General features: G+C 44.5%; 1 protein-coding gene across 2 annotated transcripts in view; it reads left to right on the top strand.

The window, feature by feature from the left end:
• The window catches only part of GRIN2A (glutamate ionotropic receptor NMDA type subunit 2A), a 367,624-nt gene that overhangs the window by 269,305 nt on the left and 72,384 nt on the right, over window positions 1–25,935 (top strand). For both annotated transcript variants that reach the window (XM_035022254.1, XM_035022255.1), the window contains 3 exons: window positions 17,346–17,551; window positions 23,000–23,168; window positions 23,280–23,433. In XM_035022254.1, coding sequence (XP_034878145.1) covers window positions 17,346–17,551; window positions 23,000–23,168; window positions 23,280–23,433 — 529 coding nt within the window. The remainder of the gene's footprint in view (window positions 1–17,345; window positions 17,552–22,999; window positions 23,169–23,279; window positions 23,434–25,935) is intronic.

Below are 25,935 nucleotides of genomic sequence, written 5' to 3'. Positions count from 1 at the left end.
GAGGGAGGGGCAGGATGTGTGAAATGTGCAGAGAAAAAGGGGAGCTTGTATTTCGGCAGAGCCGGAGAAGTCAAAAAGTTGGGAAATAGCTTGGAAAGGGTAGGATTATGACAGTTCCAGGCAAGGAGACTCACGGAAAATGGGTGGGGCTCTCAATGTCACATGTGAGGCATCTGCTGGAGTTGATGGTGAGAAAGCCACTGGTGGTCTTGCGTGCATAAGAGGACTGTGTCCAGAGCACAGATGATGGTGTTAGGCTAGAGGAGACAGGCCTCTTTCATTACTGAAGAGAAGAAAGACGACATGTGTCCAGAGGCAGGTAAGTCTGTGGGCTATGTGGGTTGTCCATAAGACTTTATGAAATAAGAGACAGAGACATCATCTGGGAGTGAGGATGGAGCTGGCAGATCTGCAGTCTCGTGGGCAGGTGTGAAGGTTTGAAATAGTTTCTAGGGAATGGGATAGGAAAAGAGAACAGGATTTGGGGCCAGAGAGGGAGTCCTTACATTTGAAATGATATTGATATTGTCGTTAAGTGATGATCTCCGCCTCAACTCGCTGGTTTACAGGTGAGGCGGTGGTTGGATTGATGACCTGGGGGTGATGCCAGGAGCGTGTGACAGGAGGACAGAGTGGGGGTGGGATAATTATGAGTATGGCAAACATTGAGGGATGTGATGGACAAAGAGGTCTAGGTTGTAATAGGGCGGAAGTGAAGTCATGAGTGAGTAGACCAATTGGGGAAAAATAGAGTGTCCTAGGGACTGATAGCCAGAGGGATGTGGGGGAAGAGATATGACAGTCGCAAGTGAGAGCACTGTGCATTATCTAAATTTAACATCATTGAAATCAAGCAATTCTAAGTGAATTTCCCCCCATGAGGAAGGATGGCTAAAGTGGACTGGAAGAGGACAGTGGAGAGAAGGTAAAAAACTGACCTCTAATTGTATCCATGTAGTCTGCCAAGTATGAAAGTATGTATGAAGGAAATGATGCAATTATTTAAAAATAGGACAGTTCCAAAAGATGTAGGAGATGCTAAACCAGCCATACATGGATCGAGTCACCATATTATCCCTGGGTGTTGAGTAAATCATCCAGGGACCCTAAGGCCAGTTGCAGGTTTGAACTCATATGCAACCAAATTCCAACGTGTATGCATTTGAGCCCAACATCCAGGGGCTTTTGTAATCCTGTCCTGATGTATCCCTTTATCCCTCTTTCTCTCTCATTGCCTTTGTATATCCTGTGTCTTTTATTCAATTCAGGCAACTTCCTTTCATCCAATTTGTTGAACTTCCTTCAACAAACATGTCCGTTGGCTCAACTGTGATGCTTTTGTCCATGCAATTCAATCATCCTAGAAGTTACTTCTCTCCATTCTGGTTTTCCCACCTCTGTGCCTCCTCTGCAACCCACCCCCTTCCCAGTTGCCCCTCCATCTGTAATTTCTCACCTTCCCACCAGACCTGCTCCCCCACTCCTGAGGCCTGCCCCCTACCAATTTATTTCACCTTTCCACCTCTGGCACTTGTCATTCTCTATTTTATTTTATAACTAATTCTGTTGGGCCTTTTATTTCATTTTTCTGGTGAGTGAGTGGGTCCCTTAGAGACAGGAACTTAGATCAAGGGTTGGCAAACATTTTCTGTAAAGGGCAGCTAGTAAATATTGTAGGCTTTGTGGGCCACTTGCCTAGTTGGCAAGTGCTCAGTTCTGCTGTCGTAGTGTGAAAATGACCTTAAACAGCATATAAGGAAATGAGCATGGCTGTGTTCCAATCAAACTTCATTTATGGACACAATTCAGATCTCATACAATTTTCACGTGTGACAGCATATGATTCTTTTGGGTTTTTTTTCAACCACTTAAAAATGTAAAATCCATTCTTAGGTCATGGGCTATACAAGTACCTTGGGCTGCAGTTTGCTGACCCCCAGCTTTGAATCTACTTGCTGCCGTATCACCAGTGTTAGAACCATTTATGGCACATAGTAGGCACTCTGTAAACATTTGGTGAATGAATTCACCCATGAATCCATGTAATCCAACCCTGCGTGGCTGAAAGCCTAGAGGCTAGCTTTGCCTATCGGTTGTTAATGCTCAGAGTCATTGGAAACAATTTGTGGAGATCTGAAAAGCTTTGATTTAACTGAGGTGACACAGCTCATAAGCACCGTAGTTGAACTTGAACTTGGGTCTTCTGACCCCAAGAGTCTTTTAAACTATGAGTTTGCCAGTATAATTCAACAGGAAATGCCAAGTAGCTGCCTGGTTGGTCACTAAGATCTGAGTTTCGTCCCAGTAATGACAGCACTCTGGAATTGTTCATGAGTGTCCAAGATGAGGATAATCAGTTTGGGTGAAATTGGATTGACAGTGGAGGGTTACTTAGGCTCAGTGTTCTGAAATAGCGAGTCTCATCTAGCCCATCCTAAGGGGATCCTCCTCTCCCCCACTGCCTCCTCCTAATCATGTTTTTAATAGTGGGCAAAGCTCTAGATAAGCTTATTACTGTTTCCTCACCATTAAATCTTCTGTTGGCTTTAGTATTTCAAAGGATCCTCTCACCAGAATACCTGAGGGCTCAGACAAGCCTGGAGCAAAGTAGTTTGGGGTCTCAGCTGAGCAAAGAAAAATGATTGTCAAAATGCTGTCTTACCTGAGGAGAATTGGAACTGTGATCAGTGCATTTCATCAGAGGGATGGAGCTCACCCACACACAGGGGCTTTGGTTAGCATCCTCCTAATAACTAGCAGGGCCTCCAGCACCAACCTGTGGCTTGCCCTTTTCATCTGGAAGGAGGAAACCGTCCAGCTCAAAGATTTAGATTTATTAGTTTGCCCCAGATACGGAAGAACAAATGCCCATCAGAGACGTGACACCAAGTTCCGAGCACCCCACTTGGACAACCCAGGAACTTCATGGGTGAGGGGATGAAATGCTTCGCAGCTTAATCGATACCTTCGGGTCTTTTAACCTTGTTTTAAAACTCTGCAGACACTGTCAGGTTAACTTCATTCAGGGCCAAGATCCAAATGGAACTGGCTTTTTTACATAATGCTGAGTGAGGAAATCCATCAGCTTTTGGCCTGTTCCACCCCTCAAGTCAGGTTTGATGCATTGAAGTCTCTTGCTTCCTTGGTCTGCGATTTAATTACCTGGAACTTATCTCCTTTTATAAACGGTTATACACTGAGCCCAAAATGTTTGCCACTTTACAAAGTTTCCATTATAAAAAAAAAAAAAAAGGTTGCCCAAGAGTAAAAGGAGGCATCCCATCTGTATTCATGCCCAGCCTTGTCGTAATTTTCAGGCTGGTGAGAATGAAGAATGTCTTGATAATCCCAACCAAGGAACGAACTGTCCTTCCAGGTATCAGCCCAGATTGGAGCATGCCTCTCTTGACTACATCCTAACGTTTATTGGCAGTTCTTCCAAGGGAGCGAGAGCTGCTAAATATCCTTCAGGTAAATACTCAAGAAAGAGCTCTTTACTCGGCCACATCACAAATGGCATTTCATTTATCTCATGAGTAGAAACCACACTGATCTCTGAAATTTACCCAGAAAAAGTACATTGGAAGGTCAAAAGGGAAACTGTGAGCCTATTTCTAAATTGTCTTTGTGAAGGTGTTAAAAATGATAGTGATTATCCCTATTATTGTTATAGAGGACTGACCTGAGGTCAGGTTCTCATTCAGTGTTATGTGCTTGCCGCCACCACCCCCCTCCCCCCACCACCGCCCACATTCTGTGATTGTCCCCTGCCCCATTCACATCTCTTCCTAAGCTGCTTTTGCAGACCTGTATCCACTCTGGTTTTCTTCTCCAAGGCAGCAGTCCTATAAGGATTTCAACCAAGTTACGTTCCAGTTTTGATAACAACACATGCCGCAAGGTAGACAGAGATGCACGGCCTTGACCGTCAGCGTCTCAAGTACACCATGATACAAAGGGAAGATGGAATCCTCCCTTCTATGGCCCCTTATGTAACGCTTGGAGATTACCACAGAGGTGAAGAAAAAGTCTAATCAGCTGTTAGAGCCTTAATTACATTCCTCTTGGTTGAAATCCCCAAATTACCTAATTGTCACTCAGTTCACATTTGAGTGGTTGATTTTTTTTCCCCCTGATCTATTATTCTAATTGCCTTTTGGATGTCGGGTGTTGGTAGCAGCGGAATTCAACGTCAAGCCTGAAAGGGCTGACTGCGGTTCTGCATTTCCCGTGGAGGAATCCAGGGTCCTTAGAACAGTCAGCTCATGGGTAAACTGAGGAAGTAAAACAGGTCTTCGGGAAAGAGACCTGTGAGACCACTACCTCTGACTGTTCTCTCGCCTCCTCCTGCCTCAGTGTCCCAGCTCCCCAGGACACAACTCTTTCTGCAGCAGGGTCTTTCAGATTGATCCATGGAATATTCCTTCAACAGAGCAAACTGCTCCTGTTTGTCCTAGTATATCCTGAAGCACAGATGATGGCAGCCCTGGGAACAGGGCAGGCGGTGGCAATGGTCCCAGGCTCTGAAGTCACAGTCCAGATGCCCCCGATCACTGTTGGATCTTGGGCAAGTCACATGAGCTCCCTGTTTCTCAGCTGGTCAGACAAGGCTGATGATGGGCTTTTCCTTACAGAGTTGTCAGGGTGAGACAAGAAAAGGTAGGTTGGAGTGATCACCAGGGCTCAAGAAATGTGGCTCTTATAGTTATTAATTATTTAATAATCGTCACTACGGCCCAGGGAGGACTGATGGATCCATCCCAAGAGCATGTTCAAAAAGTTAATCATTATAAGTGAGCTCTTTTTTATGCTTTGCTGAATTTTCAAGTTTCTAATGTTGTATCGTTCCAAAGTGGAGCCAAAGAAGACAAAGGAAACACTATTAACTCTTGAGCTAATTACCAGGACACATCACTTCTAAGAGCACACAAAAAATTAAAAGTAAACCAAAGAGATAGAACTTCTCTCCATCCCTTGGGACCTGGCAGCACAAGGACTCTAGAGGACTGGGGATTAGAAGTGAACTTCTGAAGGAAATGGTGGCTCATTGTTCCAGAGACTTTCACTTTTAAATTCGAGGTTGAACAAGCATTGAGCTCTTCTCCCATTGGCTGAAGCTCAAGAGGAGAATGGAAGCAGATATGCAGGTTGTTTGTGGAAATAGCAGCGATCAAAACTCATCTCCATGAATTACCAGATCAGTGCTGGATTCCAAGACCGTTGACACTGCTATCCATAAAGATATTAGATTATCCTGAGAGCAGTTATTATGGGAGATAAAAAAAAAAAAAAGCAACTGCTCCAATGTGAGCTGTGTAACAATCAGGCAATTCTGAAATTTCAACTGAGAGGAATTTAATTAAGGCCCTAATATCTGATTAAACTTATTTTAGATCTGCTGGCAATTGCCACTGGTTACATAAGCAACCCTAGAAGAAAGATTTCCATCTTTTATTTACGCCATATTTAATCCTGCTGGTGGCCAGAGGTATGATCCATTCGGTGCTTCCCGAAATATGTTCCTCAGACCACCTAGAGCAGAATGACCGAGGATCCTGGTTGAAAAGTCAAATTCCCAGTCCTCATCCCAGACCTACTGATGCAGACACTCCAAAAGTCTAGGAATCTGCATTTTTGATCAGCCCCCCAAGGAGAGGTTCTTACACCAAAGTTTCACGATCCCACCAGCTTGGATAATTGCATTTAAGACCAGGCATTCAAAAGAAGCCGATACTGTACCTCGTTGTTGAAAAGCAGCCTTGGTTTCACTCTGCCAGTGGCCATCGGAGGCCCCGTGGCCTCGAAGACGGGGTGGGTTTGATGCACACCACCCTTCAGCAGTATCTCTGTAGAAGCTTGTTTGCATACACCACACAGGAAAAAGCTGGTTCCAGTGTGGCCTCTGGTTTCAGCAGACTCTAGCCATCTTGGACAAACTTTAGATGGGGTCTTGGTTTAAAACGGAAATCACTGGTCTCCACTGCAAAGCACTCCAGGTAGAGCACATTTCAACTTCCTTTCAGGCCACAGTCGTGACTCCAGCATCCTTGTTGTGATTTCCAGATCAATCAAGTTCAGCTCTGCTTTTGGTTTCAAGCAGCAACCCCAAGACCCAAAATGACTCACGTGTAAAGCTGCATTAGATTTGCATGCAGAGGCAAGAAGTGATGCTAATCGATGATGCTGTTTATGCTAAATATGGATATTAAATCAGTTTAAATTCCCTTCACGGCCAGTTATCTCATGTCCTTTGAAAGGCTTTATATTTCAGGTAGAGAGAAATTGGCCTCCTGTTTGTTTTGTTTTTCTCCCCAAATTCATCTTCCTGAAGAGTTAATTACACATATTTTCTCCAGCTTGGGAGTAAATCACTGCTTATTATCTGGAGTGAAATGCATTCCGATGTTTCACACATGCCAAGTGTTTGTTTTAAGACCTCTTTGCCCCTTGGTTATGAAATGAGCTAAGCGGGGCCAGACAACCTGGAGCATAGGCAGTGTGAACTCTGCTCCCATTGTCGGTTTTAATAAATTTCCTCTCTGATTTTTAATTTAGCAATCCCTATTGTCTTGTCTCCAAGGAGAGGAACTGAGTAAACAGGCTCCTCTCCTCTTTCAACTTGGAATTCTAAGTAAAAATGGAGAGTGTGCATCAGTCTGAACCAGGTTCAATTCAGCAAATATTTATGGAGCTGAGCAGTGGGTGAGTGCTATATGCTGCAGCCCATGGGGGTCACATGGTTGTGGAAGCCAGGCCAGGCCAGCTCTTCAACAGAACTTTCGCTCAAGACAAACAGGTCTTCGGTCCCCATGCCCATACAGTCCTATAGTCTGTCTCTAAGTTCTCTTGATGGTACCACTTGGAGATCTCAAGTTCATGCTGGTCTCACCAATGTGGTCCCGTGTCCCACTCATGCAGATGAATGCAGCCGCCTCCCAGCCCATCACTCTGCCTTCAAAATCTTCTAGCCACAAACCCTTTCTCTGCACTGCCTCGGGAAGAAGTATTCTAATACATCAGGTTGATTTTGTCCCTCCCCTGATGAAAAGGATTCAATAATCCCTGCCCTTGCCCCTCCACCCACTTCAGTTGCCCTAAGAATAAAGATGGAACCCCTTAGCAAGCCAAACTCCAGCTCCACCGGTCTGGCTCAGAGTCGGAAGTCACTACCTGTTGGAAGCATCTTTTGGTCCCCTTCCAGAGCAGGAATCTCTTTCTTTGGCAGCATCCTGTTATCTCCCAGCATGGCCATTATCTCTCTTTACTGCTATTGAGCTTTGACTTCTCTTCTCCAACCAGAGTGGAAACTCTGAGGATAAGGGCCAGGCCTGCACTGTTCATGATTGCAGTCTCCACACCTCCTGCAGGGCCTGCAACAGTAAAGCACTAGATGCATGGGTTGAGCCCACTTCCCTGCCTTCGCCTGCACTGTCCTTCTACCCCAAACGCCTCCCCTTGAGAAGTCAAGGGCAGGAGAGAATGTTCTGGAGGCACAGAAAATTCAGAAATGCATTCCAGCTGGAGAGTTGGGCTCTGTGGTATTTGAGCTGGATCTGGGAAGCACGGGTAGGATTTCAGTTTGTGGAGGTGCCAAGGCGGGGGGGGGCGTTTGGGGTAGAAGGAACAGTGCAGGTGAAGGCAGGGAAGTGGGTGTCAAGCAGGGTGTGTTTGGTGAGAACTGAAAAGTGTATGCGTTATTGTGGCTTAGTATGGTGGGTGTGTAGAGGTGTGAGTATGTGTGTGCAGGGTCTGCATAGATGTGTAGTTGTGCATGTGTTGGTGGGTGTGAGTGTATATATGTCTGTATTGTGAGTTTGGGTAGGTATGAGTGTATGTACAGGTGTGGGTTTGTCTTTGGGTTTATGTATAGATGCTTAGGTATAATGATAAATATCTGTACGTATATACATAGATGAGTCTGTGTAGGTGTGAGAGTGTGTGTGTTTGGATGTGTACATGGGTGAGAGTGTGCATAGGGTGTCTGAGAGAGAGGAAAAGTGCCAGAAAGCAGAGAGCAGAGAATATGGTGAGATCGACTGGTTAGTGTAGGTTCCGTGCATGTTAAGGAGAGTCTGCATGATTCTGTAAGGATTTGAGTAGGGGTTGATGTATGATTTTGGCGTTTTGATATGTTTTTTAGGGGTGGCTTAGGAGACCAGTTATGAAGAGATTTTAATCGTCTCTTGTAAGCATGTCGTGAACAGATCTAATAAAATCAAACACATCTCTGTGAAAGGCGCACCACAAACATCTATTAACCTTTTCCCAGCTGACTGTGACCTCTGTGCCATTTCTCTGCATTTACCCAGACATGAAGGGGTGAACATTAACTTGTAACAGACAGTTTCTGGAGATGAAAATTATCTCTGCTCTGAGAAAATAGTGACTGAACATTTTGATAACTAATCACTGCCCTTTCACAAAACATTTTCCAAGAGCTGAAGAGCAATTAGCTTTCTAAAGGCACTGTATTTAAATTTTATTAATAAAAACGGATAAAAAAATCATTACAAAGTTAATTTCCCCTTTTTTAGTTCTTTTAACAGAATCGCTTTTCTCCATCAGAGGTCAATTATTTTTCTTTGTCCTCAAAACCTCACTATTTTTGCTGAAAACACTCCAAGGTTTATCACCAAAATTCAGTTTGTTTTGAAGGTAAAGATTTTTTTCCTCCTCCCACACAGCCCATTTGGATGAGTTTGGGACTGTTTTTAATTAAAAAAAAAATTCATGGTAGAGATAAAAATCATCTGCCTGCACCTATTCATTGTGTATGGAGTATTTATAAGAATTAAAATGGTGCTAAGAATAGTGCCTAATACATACCAAGAGCCCAGTGAATGTCAACTTTGATTGTAAAAGCTCAAGCAGTGCCGTTCAGATGTTATTGCTGTTTCCTGTTGCTTAGCTCTGCAGCCTTTCTCTGATAGGTTCTTCTGTCATGACCATCCTATGCCAATCATCCCAAAGTCCCAGAGAAAACTCCCACTGGCTCAGTCTAGGTCACATGCACATTCCTGAGCCAATCACTGTGGCTCAGGAGCCAAATGCACCAATGTGCCAAGTAAGGGCCATGTGCCTATTCTTGAAGTTGGAGTCAGGGATCTCTACAAAGGAAAACCAACATGCTGTCACCAAAAACATGGAAAACTGACGATGGGCACGCAAACAGCAGAAGGCTGTTATTGAACCCTAGGGGGAAATGTGGAGATGGTGACTTGTGGCCAGAATCACCAATGAGGGGGAAAAAAAAAAGCTAACTCAGGTTAGTATCACGAAATGTTTTTATGAAAAAAAGAAAGAAGAAATCTTTTTATGGAGTTAAAACATGAAATGATATGAACTCCCCTTTATTTATTTTTTTAAAGATTTGTTTATTTGAGAGAGAGAGCATGGGGAGGAGGGGCAGAGGGAGAAAGAGAAAGAGAGGCAGACTCCCCGCTGAGTGCAGAGCCCGATGATGTGGGGCTCCATTTCGTGACCCTGAGATCATGACCTGAGCCGCTCAACTGAGTGCGCCACCCAGGTGCCCCAATATGAACTCACCTTTAAAAGTTTTTTTTTCATTGATGTAAACCACAACAAAACAACATATAGTACCTTCCCCTGTGTTGGGCATTCCTCCTTGCATTTTCCCTAGAATAACTGATTTAGTCCTCTCAGCAAAACTAGGAATTATACTACTGTCATCATGTCATTTTTTCAATGATGCCATTGAAGCAGAAAGACAGCAAAGCAATACAACCCTCGAACAGGGGGGTTAAGGGCACCCACCCCCTACCCCACGCAGTTGAAAATCCATGTATAACTTTCAGTTCCCCGAAAACTTAACTACTAATGGCCTCCTGTTGACTGAAACCCTTACTGAGGACATAAACAGCTGATTAACACGTATTGTGTATGCCCTATGTATTACGTGCTGTATTCTTCCAATAAAGTAAGCTAGGGAAAAGAAAATGTGATGAGGAAAATCACAAGGAAGAGAAAATACATTTATGATACCGCACTGTCTTGATTGAAGAATAACCACGTATAACTGGACCCACGCAGTTCAAACCCGTGTGGTTCAGGGCTCAGCTCTCTGTCCAAGTGGCACAGCTGGGATCTGAAGCCAGGACACCTGGCTCCAGAGTTCACAGTTTTGGCAACTCTGCTACTCTGTCTCTCTCAGAGTATATCTGCTTTTTAAAAAAATTCCCTCTTTTGAATTCAGAAAAAAAAAAAAAATAACCTTTGTCTTTTAGAATAGTTTTAACGAGGGGTGCCTGGGTGGCTCAGTTGGTGAAGCATCTGCCTTCGGCTCAGGTCATGATCCCAGGGTCCTGGGATCAAGACCCATGTTGGGCTCCTTGCATGTGCTCTCTCTCTCTCTCTCTGACAAATAAATAAAATCTTTTTTAAAAAATTAAAAAAGAAATAGAATAGCTTTAAATTTACAGAGAGGTTGTGAAGGCAGTACAGCGAGTTCTCATACACCTCATGCCCAGCTTCTCTGATTACTAACGCCTGACATTAACACGGCGTTTGTCCCATTCCAGGAACGGGTATTGATACGTGGTTGTTAATTAATGCCCGTGCTTTATTCAGATCTCCCTGGCTTTTATCTAATGTCTTTTTCCTGTGCCATCCTACTATCTCATCCAGGACACCCCACTACATTTAATCACAGGGTCTCCTTAGGGTCCTCTTGGCTGTGACAATTTCCCGGCTTTTCCTTATATTCTGATGACCTTCCCAGTATTGAGGAGTTTCGGTCAGCTCTTTTCTAGGATACCCCTAAATTGGGATATTTCTGATATTTTTCTTACGATTAGACCGAGGTTATGTGTTTTGGGAGTGTCATCATATTGTATCAAGGGGACATACTAACAAAAGGACCTGTCCCTGTTGGTACTGACCTTAATCATCTGGCTGAGGTGGTGTTTGTCAGATTTCTGCATTATCAAAGTTTTCTCCTTTTTTTTTTGCCTCAGCAAAAACTTCTAGTTGCATTTCCTCACTGACTTAAAAACAAGTCCTGGGTTCAGATCCTGATTCTCCCACTCTCAAGCCATGGGAACTGAACAAACTGCTTAAACCCCACACCTCAGTCCCCTCATCTGTGAAATGGGGTAATAATAGTATAATATCTTATTCATCAGTCTATTTTTAGCATTACACGAATTAATATTTAAAGCTCTCAGAATAGTGGAAGCAGAAAGACTTATTTTCTTTCCTTCTTTCTTTCGTTCTTTCTTTCTTTCCTTATTTTAATTTAATTTTATTTATTTTAGAGAGAGCATGAGTGAGAGAGGCAGAGGGAGAGGGAGAGAGAATCCCAAGCAGACTCTGCACTGAGTGCAGAGCCCAATGTGAGGCTCAATCTCACGACCCTGAGATCACGACCTGAGCCAAAATCAAGAGTTGGACATTCAACCGACTGCACCACCCAGGCGCACCCAGAAAGACTTATTTTTAAGTCTGTAAGGTGGACACTATTATTTACCTTTAAAATATGAAGAAACCAAATTTAATAGAGGAAGATAGAGATTAAGCAGTGGTCTGAGTTTTTACTGGCCAGATTTAAATTCCTGCTTTGACCTTTATACTATGACCTGAACAAGACACCTCATCTTTTTGGGCCTCAGTTTACCACCAAGCAATAAGGATAGTCATTGTTCCCCACCTCCTGGAGTTGTTTTGAGAATCGAGTCGGATAATTCATGATAAAGTCTCAGTGCTGGAAACATATAGTAAAGCGCCTGGTAAATGTTCACGATTGACTTTATCATCATTGTCTGAGTTACCCCAGCTAGGGCTTGGCCAAGTCAGGATTTGAACCCATGCCCCTGTGTACAGAATGAGCAAGAGTCAGCTTGGAGGGAAGCTTCAGATCTGAGCACCACTGGCTTCTGTGCAGCAGAGAGCTCCCAACCAAGACAGCTCTGGTGACCTCATTCTTTCTTCTTGGTCTTCCAGCTTGGTTCTCAGAACCATCCTGTCTTATTCAGAGTGAGGCATGTCATTTCCCTGGCCTCTGCTGGCACATGGCCACTCTCCTGAATTAAGCATCAAGTTGTGAACTGTGCTGCCTTTGTTGAGCCCTTTCTAATGATCTATCCATTGCCCTGATCCCGATAAGGAGTGAGCTGGGGGGGGGGGGCAACTTTTGTTGCACATCGTATAGAACCTTGGGTCGCAAAGACCTTAGAGATCATCTGGTCTACCCTCACCACCACCCCCATATCTGTTACGGATGAGGAGACTGAGACCCAAGGAGATTGAAGGTCAAAGGTAAGTTGTCATGGGAACTCAGCTGGTGCTTCTGCTGCGGAGGCTCACCGTTTTCCCAAAGAGAGGCTTAATAGATGTTGAATTAGTGATAATAGTGCCCCATATGGAGAACTTGCTGTGCGCCCGGAACTGGGTATTCCATTCAGGGATGTTTGCCATCCTTGTCTTGCTTATAACTCTCACAACGACATAACGAAATTGAAATACTTTGATTTGATGGTTGGGGAAACTGATGTTCAGAAAGGTTATGTGACTTGCCCAAGGTCATACAGCTAAGGGCAGTGGTGGGATTTGAACCTGTCTGACTCCGAAGCTCATGGTATTAATGATTCTGAGCCCTTTCCCTCTGTTCCATGTGCGGGAGAGAAGAGAGGGGTCCTGTAGGGCTGAGGCTGATCCGGGAAAGTCGATGGATCGATATGTGCCCATATCCAACACACACGCTCAAGTGCACCTTCCAGTCCCGGTCACGTGGAGATCTAACTGGAAGTTTAGCAAGGCCTCCCGGAATTCCATTTTCCCTATGAGCACCAGAAATAGGACTACGTGTTCAACCAAGACCGTTATCACTTCACTTGCTCTGATGCCTTGAAAACTTACCCCAGGAGGAAATGTGGTGCAGCCTGGGAATGCACTAACTTCTCTGGGGCAGGCGGGACCTGCTGATCTAAAGTTACAGACTCTGCCCCGTGGCAAGTGCATGATTCTGGAGGGGATCGGGAGCCAGAAGAAGGTCCAGTTTAGAGAATAGCAGGACAGTCACCATCAGCGCAAAATAGAAGCAGGGAGAGAGATTGATCGCTACGGTCCTCAGAGGGCACGTGGTTCTTCTGTCTTGGACACGACCTTTAGAGACAGGCACATGGAGCATTCATATTCTGTGCCCATTTAGTGCCTGGGGACACCGAGGTAAGCAGAGATGGTGTGACTGAAGTTTCTTCTCAATTCATGGTTTATTCCATTGAAGCTTGCCATTCTCTTGAACCCCTCAGAGCGATCACAGCCCCTTTTAAATTGGCATTGACATGATGGTCTTGGCTCCGTCTGGAACATGTAATATAGTCACTCTCAATGGCTCTGTGTCTGGGGGGCCGAATTCGAAGTGAAGCATGAGTGAGGGAGAGAACAGAGGTTTTTGTACTTCAGTTTTGTGCTTAGGGCACAAGATCCCATAGCTGAGGCCAATATGGACACATCGATCAGTCTACTAGTATGTTCTGACTCATGGACATTTTTAAAAATTCAGGTCGCGTGTTCCTTCATTCCATCAATAACTGTCCATTAAGTCCCTCCTTGTGCCAGGCCCTGAGTTAGAAGCTGCGGACCTCAAAACCAATCGGTGTCTGCATAAAATCCCTCCTAGACGGGGGAATCCTAATCTAATCAGCGAAACACATAGCTCGTGGAGGTATAATGTTATTAAGCAAATAGAGATTAGATATTTAAATCGAATTAAGGATTTATGAATGAAATGTTACCATGTCTGGGAGTTCCTTCACTGTGATACAGAAGTGGGTGGCAATATAAACGAAACAAGATTGGCCATGAGTTAGTAATTACTGCAGCTAGATAATGGGAACATGGAGATTCATTATACTGTTTCACTTTTGTAGGAGTTTAAAATTTTTCATCATGAAAGAGAAGACAAAGATGCACTGAGAGAGCACAGAGCTTCCTCCTTCAGGCAGGTTACATATGGACATATATCCCTGGTCACTTCCATCCAGCCTTTCCCTCCTGGCCAACAGACTGGATGAACTCGTAGGGTAAATCTCAGCTCCTTACGAGGACCTGCAAAGCTTTGCATCATCCAACCCCTGCCTACATGGGGTGCTTTCCCTTCCCTTCACTCCCCCAGCCCCTCACCCACTCAACTTGGGATTTCCCATCCCCGCTCAAATGCCACCTCCTCAGGGAAGCCCTCTGTGATTTCTTTCCCCTGTCTGCTCTCTTAGACCCATTGTTTTCTTTCTTCCACCCAGTTTGTATGATGTATTTTTGTGTGGCTTTTGGACTCATATCTGTCTTCCCTATTAGCATAAAAATTCCATGCAGGGAAAAAGTTCATTGCATGTTCTCCAGCCTCCTCGGTGCCTAATCCCATGCTTGACACCTAGTGGCCACTCCATAAATACTTAGGAAGCGAATGAATCTCTCTTAATTCTGTCTACAAGCGCTGGACTGACTCAGTTAGAGCCCCTTGTGAAAATGCACAGAGGAGGGGAAAGTCTCTTTTCCCCATGTGGTATATAGAATCCTGGAGCGGGGATTTGGGGGCTTGGGGATTTGGCTCTGTTTTTCCACCCACCACTTGCTTCCACCCTCCTCGGCCGACCCACTGGGTGCTTACTTAGACATGGGAAGGGAGAGCATAACTTAGGAGAGACTTGGGGAGTTACTACACTCCAGGAACACATACACCTTTGCTGCCTCTCTCCTGGGAGTCAGTCTTGGACGGGAACCTTCGCCTGACTTCACGGTGTAGGGTACAGTGATGTGGCCAATGACATCACCAAAGATAGTGCTGGCTAAATGGTCTTTGCCTTAATTTATGTTTCCGGGGGCTTCCCGGGAGCTGTCTCTCCAGGGGTGGAAGAGTCTTTGAGCTATAACGGTTGCAAAATCTGGATGACTTAATAGAAGCACCTTTGGGTTCACACAGCCCTGTGGTATGGCTCTGGTTCCATGGCTTCCCAGCTGCATTTGGACAGTTTATATGTCTCTGTGCTTCCATTCTCTGAACTGCAAAGTTGGAAGACTAATCCTTACCCTTGGGATTTGTGTGCATCAAAGTCATTGGTGATATATACATTTCCTGATGACACAGGAGTGCTCAAAAATGACACTGTTATAATGAGAGCATCAAAGAGCTGTGGTGGACAGGTGCAGAGTTCTATATTACTAGGGAATTATTATTACAACAATAATAAAATAATGGCAGCTACCATGTATGTTACACGCTAAGTTCTGTGCTCAATGCTTCCTAAACATTTTGCCTCATCGGAAGCTCACTACAGTCCTTAAGGGCATGTCCTGTTGCTATCTGCATTTTGTAGAGAGAGAACATAAAACTCAGAGAGGTTAAGTCACTTTCCCGAGGCCACTCAGCTAAACGAGTGAAGCCGGCGTCGGCACTTAGTTCTACGTGACGCCAAAAGCCATTCTCATACCAACTGAACTACCCAGCCTCTCTCGAAGGTTTGAGTTTTCCGAGAGAAGTGGAAGGAAAAGGAACTGAGGTAACGTCCCAAAAGGAAAAGCTTGGCTATCTCTTTTTTTCTAACTTGCTTATTTATTATTATTAGTTTAGTCTTTGTCCCGCAGCCGACTGATGGTTCCAAGAAGGCAGGAACCATTCAGTTTTATCCATCGTCGCTCCCGGGCTGGTACCAGCACATAGTGGGTGTTTAATAAATCCGCACTGAGTGAATGAGCAATTTGACGGGCTCAGCATTCTCCCCAGCCTGTGTTACACATCACGACATTGGTAGATGAGCATGTTTATTTGACCAAACTCTTCTACGGCCCTTCCTATCTTAAAAAGGAAGGAATCGGTGATGCTGGGCAGTTCTGTAATTGGCCACATGGAATGTTTCACTATAAACAGCAAACGTTTTCCAAGACGGTCTGAGAGCGCACTGTCTGCCTTTTCTGCTGCCACCCCATCACCCCTTTGGGTGTCCAGCGTGTCTGAATTCTCTTTACGGGCTTGAAATTCATTTCTGGCGACACTCACATTACGGGAGGGGAGGTGAGTGGGTCACATCAACACAGACGAGCCTGAACTCGGCACTTAGCTTTTCAGACGAGGTGCTTCCTTGAGGTTGGTATTACAAATAAGCGCTGACCTGTGGTGTCAAGCAATTGCACAGGGGAGCGGGAGGAAGGAAGAAGCGCGATGCCGGGAGCAGCTTTCTCCCAGGGTGTATATGAATAGTGCCAATAAGCTGTCAAATAAAATTAAGGTTCAAAACATACAGCCTTCAATTTGATTTCGCTAACATGAGGACTGCTGCTCGGAGGGAACAGATCGATTCTATTTTGACAGGTCTTGGTGCACGCTAAGCGCTGAAAGTCTCTGCTCCGAGCCGGATTAATAACAGTTCACCTTAATTTGCAACTTAAATAGAACCATGATCTGAGGTGGAAATGATGCTCCTGATTTCCTCTCCCGCGCGTCCTCCTCGTGTTGACGCTCCTGTCAATCCTCCTGCCTTTTTGCTCTTTCACGTCATCTTCTTCTCTGCACACTCTTTCCCTTAGCATCTTTTGGGTTTTTTTTTTAAGATTTTATTTATTTTTTTGACAGGGAGAGACACAGCAAGAGAGGGAACACAAGCAGGGGGAGTGGGAGAGGGAGAAGCAGGCTCCTTGCTGAGCAGGGAGTCCAATGGGGGGCTCGATCCCAGGACCCTGGGATCATGACCTGAGCTGAAGGCAGATGCTTAACAACTGAGCCACCCAGGCGCCCTCCCTTAGCATCTTTTAAAAATTTCTCCTTCTCCTTGCATCTCTCCTACACTTAGAAAGTATGGAGTCCCTACTATGTGCTGGGCATGGTGCTGTTTGCTGCTCACAGACTGTATTATTTAATTGCCACAACATCCTTGTAAAGTAGGTGGAGTGGTGCTGTTTACAGAGGAGAAAACAGACATTCACAGTGGTTCAGAGCTTGCCCAGGTTTCTGTAGCTAGTAAGTGGCAGAGGTGGGGATCCCAGCCTAGACTTCTCTGATTCTAAAAGTCCATGCTTCCCTCGAGACCTCAGTGGTCCCGAACTCTGGCAGAACATTAGGATCACCTGGGGAGCTCTACCCATCTCAGTGTGTGGGCACCACAGCCATATTAATTAGCAGGGGAGAAGCCAGGGCATGGGGTCCACCCAGTACTTTGCTTTCCCTTTATCCCTATTTTTCTTAGCATATAAAGAGAAGCATATGTTGAGGTAAGTAGCAGAAAAGCCCTCAAGATGGGTAGGGTTCTTGTCTCGGACCTCATATGGGGGAAGGACTTGCCCTTCTAGAAGTCGGCGCTGCAAGAAAACACAGGTCTGCCTTTGTCTTTCTGATGCAGGTGGGAAAGTGGGAGAACCACACCCTGAGCCTGAGGCACGCCGTGTGGCCGAGGTACAAATCCTTTTCAGACTGTGAGCCAGACGACAACCATCTGAGCATCGTCACCCTGGAGGAGGCCCCCTTTGTCATCGTGGAAGACATAGACCCGCTGACCGAGACGTGCGTGAGGAACACCGTGCCATGTCGGAAGTTCGTCAAAATCAAGTAAGTCCAGGGATGCTGTCGCTTGAATACACCCAATCCTTTAAAAATAGCACGTATCATCAACAACGGTATCCAAAATATCCTAATAAAGTGTAATATAAAATAGGCTATTCTAATACTAGATGATAATCTATAATGTTAGATTTTTTAAGACTTAAATAAATAACTGGAATTATGCCAGGTGGTTTACACTTATTTAATTCCAGCAACAGCAATAGGAGGTAAGTGGCTTTGCCCATTTTAGATATTTAAACAGTTCTGGGGAGATTCAGAACCATGCTCAGAGCCGTTCAGCTCATAAATGGACGAGCTAGGACTCAAGATGCTCATCCATCTGACTCCACCGCCATATTCTTAACCCCTGTGCTCAAACAACCCTCCCCCTCGGTCTCACCTTAAAAATATATATATATTTTATTTTTCTGACTGCTCCCTCCTCCAATCCTGCACATCTCCTCCCTTCCATCTTTTTTATATATCCCAGATACAAACTCTTCAAAAACTTTGGAAACGTCTTTCCAGCTGGGGGTCATGGTGCACGCTCCGTATGGCTGTGTGCTGTGATCAGTGTGGACCTGGCCTCCTGGTGGTCTCCTCGCTCACCGACAGCAAGCCAGTGTCACAGCTGTGCCATTTCCTCTTTTACTAACGACCGAAGGAAGAACTGACAGTTTTTGTGAGAGCTCCTGGTGAAGTTTTGTCCCTAACCTATCACCCTTGACGGGAAGCCTAAAGCTTCATGACCAAGTCCAAGGCCCTGATTCTAGTCTTTCTAGTACAAACACAAAGAAAAACATGCCCTCGTAGGGATTTTCACGAAAGGAAGAGGCCTCCCATGAAGTATTTTTGCCAGTATTTTCCAAGCACCTCCATTCATCTGGCTAATTCTGCCGCGTCCTTTAAGTCCCTCCCCAAGTTGGGTTTACCGTCCCTCCTTCCACAGAACTCTGGGTATGTCTCTGTGCCTTAGTCTGTGCAGGCTACTGTGACAAGTCACCGCAGACGGCATGGCTTAAAAAAAGGGACACTTATTTCTCACAGTTCTGAGGGCTGGGAGCCCACCGGCGGGGCGCCTGGTGTGCAGACAGCTGTCTTCTCTTGCTGTCATCCTGTGGTGGAGAGCAGACGGAAAGGAAGCAAGCTCTCCTATCTCGTTCTAAGGGCACTCATCCCACTCATGAGGGCCTTACCCTTTGACCTCATGACCTCCCACAGGACCCACCTCCTAATGCCATCATATTGGGGTTTAAGGTTTCAACACATGACTTTGAAGGAACTCAAACATTCAGTGCATACCCCTCGATCCCTCTATCACCTGCTTTTATGGCTTATAGTTTGTCTTTCCCCCTGGACTGTGAGCCGCCTAAATATTGGAAACGTGGCTTACTAGTCTTTGTATGCCCAGGGACAAGCACGAAACAGGTCCCACCAATGTTGATAATGCTTAAACACACGAGTGAATGGAAACCAGTCCTCCCGCATCCCAAATTCCAACATAAGTCATTATATGAGATGCAAATCCCAAGAGCTCAGTGCTTGGGATAAAGATCATTTTTTAAAAATATGATTGCAAAATGTATTATGAAGGCACATTTGTAGTTTGGAGAAGATTTTTCTTTTTTTTTTTTTATCAATGAGGAGCCTCATTGGAGTTGAAATTCTGAATAGATTAGTCAATAATTAAATAAACATGAAGCACAGTTCATGTGTGAGGCACAGTGCGGGGCACGCAGGATACATCAGGGAACAGAGAAGACAAAAGATGGGGATCTTGCAATATGGAGTGTACACAGTTAAAAAAAAAAATTCAGCCAATAAAAGACCAGGACAGCTCCATGTTATGATAAACCTTGTGAAGGAATATAAATAAGGTGGTGTGAGGCAAGAGTAACTTGAGGTACGTGGGGCTCCTTTAGCTCACAGAGGTGAGTTGTAAGACGATGTAGAAAAGGATGATGAACATGTGAAGAATGGGGGGAGAGCCTTCCAGGTAGAGGGAAGAGCAGGTACAAAGGCCCTGAGGGAGGAAAGAGATTGGCAAGTGTGGGAAACAGAAGGAAACCCAGGGTGGTGCTTGAGAGTGATGAGCTGGGCGGGAGACGGAAGGGGTAAATGTGAGAAAGTTGTCCAAAGAGATTTTGATTTGGGTGGGTGTTCTTTGAGCACCACTTGGGCAGATGAAGAAATCAGGGTGGATGGCACAAAGCGAAGACTCTTACCTCAGTAGAGGCTCCTCCTTTATGACAAGAGTGCCTTCCTTGTTTTGATGGGGCCAATCAAGTAGAGCCTCTGGGGCTTCACAGTCAATAATAGGAGCTTTAAATCTTTAAAATCAGAAGGCTCGGAGCTGACAACAGTAGGTCAGCGAGTCCTGAGCTACATTTGTATGGAGAAAATGAACCCCTCCCCCCAATAAATTACTCTCTTTCAAAGAACTGACTTTTTTACTGGAGACTATAAACAGATTAACAGGTTCAAATTCACATTTTTGGTTCTTGTGGGAGGTGGCGGGCTTGTAGCTTCTCTTTTCCCACTTGGCAACATGACAAGTTTACTGCGCACCTAGGCGACATTAAAGTCTTTGAAAGCCATAGGCAATCGCTGGGACCCATTCATTCCAATATTAACACAGATCAGATCAATTGCATTTCTTTGAGGCAGGATGATTTGTTCTAAGAAGGATTCTGTTAGGTAACATGGTTATATTTTTCTTGGTGATATTCTCCCAGGGAAAACCCTTTGTCTCTCACTTTTGGTGAATGATGGGGTCTTTAGGACACACATCGGTGTTCTAAAAACAGGAAACAGAAAATGAGCTGAGAAATCAAGCATTCCTTTTCATCTGTTAGTTGAGTGTTAAGGCGTGAAGAGAAAATCGAGGAAAAATGATCTGGCTTGATATGTTAGGAAAAATGGCCACACTGTCGATTAATCCCCCAAACTGTCAGATGGTCGGTGAGAAGAGAGGAAGTGTATTTTTAAGCACTTATGTGAGAGGTGCTTTAGATACTTTATTTTATTTAATCTCCCCAACTGTCCTGCAAGGTAAGCACCAGCCTTCTCAATTTGCAAGGGAACAAGCTGAGACTCATTAGTGAAGAGACTTGTCTGCATCTTCCTGGTTGTTAGGAGCAGACCCAGGAGCTCGCAGCGGCTCTGTCTGACCTCCATGGCTGTGATCCTATCCACTGACCACACTGGGAAACTAGGGAGCTGAAGAACTGGACTCCTTATTGGATCTTTTTCCCCACATTGGCTTTTATGGGTCACCCTTTCTTGTGGTGATAGTGGGGTGTGGAGAAAGATTGCACTGGGCGCCATTTCTCAGATGTCTGTGTAGTCAAGTCACACCCCCCTCCACACATACACAAGGGCTGTGATTGGAACTGATGGAAGTTTCCAATTACAAGCTGGTCTGTGTTCCCATCTTCCCCATGAGAAATTCGTCTGTTGCATTTGCTGCGTGTCTTTTCATCTCATGTCCCCAGGATTTAATTCCATGTCTTACATACAGTAGGTACTCAGTGGTTGCTTGTTGGGTGAAAATGCATTAATGACCTCTGTATCTAGACATATACCTGTATCTAGACATACACCTAGTTTTAGAAGACAAGAGGAGATAATTAACTCATTAACTGGCTGAGGTTCTCAGTGAGGCCAAAGAATACCACCATGTGCCTGTGACCCTGAATCTTAAGTCTGGGGCATTCGTAACTCCTATCCAGACTCTCCCAGGAATCCTGACCAGGGGAAGGAAGGCCCTGTGATAAAAGAAGGGAGGGAGCAGAGAGCAAAGGAGAGGCAGATGGGAAGAGTTGGAGAAGAGGCATCAATGTGTGGCCCATGGTGGCCAGGAAAGAAAAAAGAGAATTGGCTCTTGCCATGTTTTACAATGGGCCACAGATAGATACTGAGAAGGAAATCGTATTTGGACATGCCATTGACTTAATGTACTTAGGACACATTTCTATCATGTTTATGGCATTTTGCAACCTGCTGCCATTACTCGAAGTCACACTGTCAGATCTACCCATGTTCCTGGGCATAGATGGACATCAGTGGTGCTTGATGTGTGTGTATATATCTAATTATATGTGTAGTATATATTCACTGCAGTTAATTTGTGGGGGGAAAAAAAACTAAAAATATGAAAAAGAGAAAAAGTTATTTTCACCCTTCAAAAATAGCTACGCTTCATATTTCATTGTTTTTCCATCCAGATATTTCATAAGCCCATCTGTTTTTATATAGCTAGGACTGTTCTATATGGAACACTTTGTAACCTACTTTTTTTTTCCTGTGATATGGAAATGCAAGTATTTTCCTATTGTGATGTTGGATTTCCATAAACATCATTTTAGTGCTTAGATAATGGTCTGGTGTGTGGATGCACCAGCAATGGGATATCCAGAGCACGTATGTCATGACATGCATGACTCAGGTTGTTGAGCTCAATAAATGCCCCATCACAAGGTGGACCAGCTATGTTGCCCAGAGAGGTCTTGACCTTCCTACATGAGTTGTCTAAGTAGCAGCTATTAATTTGGAAGACCCTCTTTCTTTCCTTTTTAAAGACATTTCTGATTTTTATACATCCTTCGACTATGACTTGGCCAGGTAAATAAAGCAAGGTGGCTGGTAAAAATCAACCTATGTCACCTTGGTAGATGATGATAGCTTTTAAGATGCCAGTACCTTCTATATTTTAATAGGGCTTTTTCTTGATCAAGGACATTGCTATTTCATAGTGTCAACTTTTTATACTTCCTGCTATGTAGGGAGGGAGGGAAAGTGTTATGAAGGAGCCCTCATCTGACAGATGACTCCATCAAGACACATTAAGTTCATGGACTCAGGCACAAGGTGGGCCCCGGGTCTTCCAGTTCTCAGCCACGTTTTCCTCAGGAAGGAAAGTGCCTTTCCTAAAGAAGGCACCCTTCTTTCTCTTTGGTTGCAAACCTCTATCTCCAGTGATAGGAAAAAGCAAAACCCTCCTTCAGCTGAGAATTTCATGTCTTCCATCTCTCTTCCATTTTCTGATAAGCTTTTATAATTTGGCTTAGATCATATGCCTGAACTCTGGTCTAAAGAGGCTTTAGGTGTCATAAACTTAAAAATAAGAGGTAGTAACTCTCATCTGTATAATGGGGAAACAGTTCCTATTAACTAAGAGAAATGCCATGGAATTTATTTCAAGAATTACCATGAAGCATGGTACACGGGTACAAATAATCACTTAATTAAAGTTAACCGTTGTCATGGTTACTGTCACAATTAAGAACACTTTGTCCTTCTGCTGACATTAACTACTGCCTGTCCTTGAAAAAGCCACTCCCTCATGTTGAGCCTCCGTTTCCCACATGGAAAACAGTGGAAGTGTCTTAGGTAACAATTGTGAACAGATCTTCCAGTGCTGATATTCTACGGTCTCGGGGATTTTTTCTACAGCAATTCAACCAATGAGGGCATGAATATTAAGAAATGCTGCAAGGGTTTCTGCATCGATATCCTGAAGAAGCTTTCTCGCACTGTGAAGTTCACCTATGACCTTTACCTGGTGACTAACGGGAAGCATGGCAAGAAAGTCAACAATGTATGGAATGGGATGATTGGCGAAGTAAGTTATCTTCCTCCCTCGGGCTCTCATCCAAGACTCCACGCCTGTGGTGCTTGGGGGGATGGTGGGAAGGACAAGTAAAGGCTCTGTGCTCCTTTGCCTTGCATATAGGTGGTCTACCAACGGGCGGTCATGGCGGTCGGCTCACTCACCATCAACGAGGAGCGCTCGGAAGTGGTGGACTTCTCCGTGCCCTTTGTGGAGACGGGGATCAGTGTCATGGTTTCGAGAAGCAATGGCACGGTCTCGCCTTCTGCTTTTCTAGGTATGTGGACGTCAGGGTCACCACTGTTTTCCTAACAGGGAATTAGAGGTATTTGTCTTGTTTCCTCAAAGGATGGAACCAGGTAGGACCTTGGTGAGCTCTATGTAATGACATCAGCACATTCCAAAGCCTGTCCTGTTTGAATGATCTCAATTCCCTCCCCACCGCCCCCAACCCCCAGTTAACATCTGTCATTTATCTCTGACTCGGAACTATCTGCTGAAAACACAATCGCATATTCAGATACTGGCCTTGATTGTATAGAATGGAGATTAGCAGATATAGGTCTCAGAGCCTGGAAAACATTTAAAAAAATAAATATACCTGTCCACAGTTAATTTAAATCAGTCTCTAAGCCTTTATTCAGCAACCTCAATCCCATCCTCCATTCTTCCCTGGCATGACAGCCACTTATTTACTGGATATGAGGGTGAAATGATGATGACCACACGGTGATTCATACCAGCACTCGGATGAACAAAATACAGGTAGTCTGAAGAGCACACACTGATTGAAAATTAATGGAATCATATTTTAAATGTGACTATCCTTCAAGTGGACTGGTTTGTAAGGGAGAAAATTCCTTACTCTCCTTTTAACTATTTCATAAATTTATGTTTTGACATAAAAGCATTTTTTTTTTAGAGCAAGGTAGACTCTACTTTCTATCATCCTGTTTTCTTTAGCACTGTATGTATATGCCTGTCCAGAGAGGGAGAAACTACATGAGACAGAGCCAAGCATTATTTATTTTTTCTTTAAAGGAAAGTATCGGTAGAGTATTTGGTTATCATCAACAGTTTTTGAGAGTGGCTACCTTGAAGATCGTGGGACTCAAATTCCCTTCTCCTTGGCACCCCCGCATCCATGGGCTTGTCCCAGATTTGGGAAGGCTAAGGCAAACACTGACCCCAAAAGAAAACTGCAGAGAAAGGGGACACAGATCAAAGGCAGCCAAATTTCTTACACGTTTCCAGACACACACACAAGAACCTTTGTCTATTAGAGAGCTCGCTCTTGCAGACTAGAGCCATTTTGTGGCCACCGGCTCCCAGCCTGTAGTCTTGTGTCCCCACAATCTTCATTGGTACGTCGTGGTGGCATCCAGTGAAGCTGTCTGTGCTTTATTCTCTTGAGTGAAACATTGACGAACAGGATTTTGGATACCGCCTCACTCACAGAGATGTATGGATTTGCTATTTCCATTTTTGGTAATCCATTTAAGCTGTTGAAATCCTTACCACTCCCTGAATTTGATGTTGCACTCCCCGCTTCCATTCTTGACAGATACACACTTCATTATGTTCCCTTTGTGTCTTTGATATGGATAATGGACCCATATCTCGATCAGGGAGCCTCACAACACCATGAAAAATGCAGCCGACTGATATAGACAATACATGCAGAATCTTAACAATGACTGGGTGGACCCTCATGTGTGAGCCACTCCTTTTCACGGTTTCCCACTCCCTAGCAGACCTTTCAACAGGGCTCTTTGGCCCTGGAGGTTAAGAAAAGGTTGGAAGAAGTGAGTTCAGGGAAAGAATGGAAAGAGATCTGTTTCTTTCTTTTCTTTTCCTTTTTTTTCTTTGAGAGAGCGAGAGAGAGAGAGAGAATGTGTAGGGGGAGGGGCAGAGGGAAGAGAGACTCCCAAGCAGGCTCCACATCTAGCGTGGAGCCTGATGCGGGGCTCCAGCTCATGACCATGAGATCATGACCTGAGCCGAAATCAAGAGTCGGACGCTCAACTGACTGAGCCACCCGGGTGCCCCAAGAGATCTGTTTCTTTTCACAAGTTGTTGACATATCTGCATAGTGAGCTAGAGAGAACTTTTTTCCCAGTTCAATCAGAGAGGGAAAAAATACCATCAGTTGGCTTGGCTCATAAAAAAAAATGGGTCACTGATATCGAATCTGGCCTCAACCCAATTTCCCCTAGATTTTTATCTTACCTGGATTCATAGAACATTGCCATAAAAAGTCAGGTATTTTTTGCGGAGTTAAGGCCTCCTTTCCCCCCTTACTCTTCCTACTGTATCTTTAAAAATAAAATAAAATAAAATACATTGTAGCCAGAGGAAACTATTTTCAAAGCTGTTTTGACATCAGTAGGCTTAATATTTTTTCTAGTCACTAAATTACATCCCTATTGGATTGTGCACCCCCTTATTTACGGTCATTATCTGCAGGTTTTGAAAGTCATAATGAACCATGCTAAACTACATTTTTCCATTCACTGGCTCAGTCATCTGGAAGAGCCCAAACATTCAAAATCTGATTGCATTGCTCTTCATTATTTCCTATCCTCTCTCCACAAACTCCATTAACTCCCGTTGGAAACACTTGCAGGTAATGCCTCTGAGCTTCTGTGTAAAAATGTAACCAGCAGCTCTTCAAGGACAGAGGTGGCATCTCTTGGATATTTCCATTCAGTTACTTTCAAAGACTTTCCAAGCAGATTGGATTGTTTGATCCAAAGAAATGCTGACCAGAGTCTCCTAG

This window comes from Mirounga leonina, unplaced genomic scaffold (assembly GCF_011800145.1).
Source record: "Mirounga leonina isolate KUSES-001 unplaced genomic scaffold, KU_Mleo_1.0 Mir_175, whole genome shotgun sequence".
Classification (NCBI taxonomy): Eukaryota; Metazoa; Chordata; class Mammalia; order Carnivora; family Phocidae; genus Mirounga; species Mirounga leonina.
The sequence above is the reverse complement of the archived record's forward strand: the minus strand, read 5'-3'. Positions and strand labels throughout refer to the sequence as shown.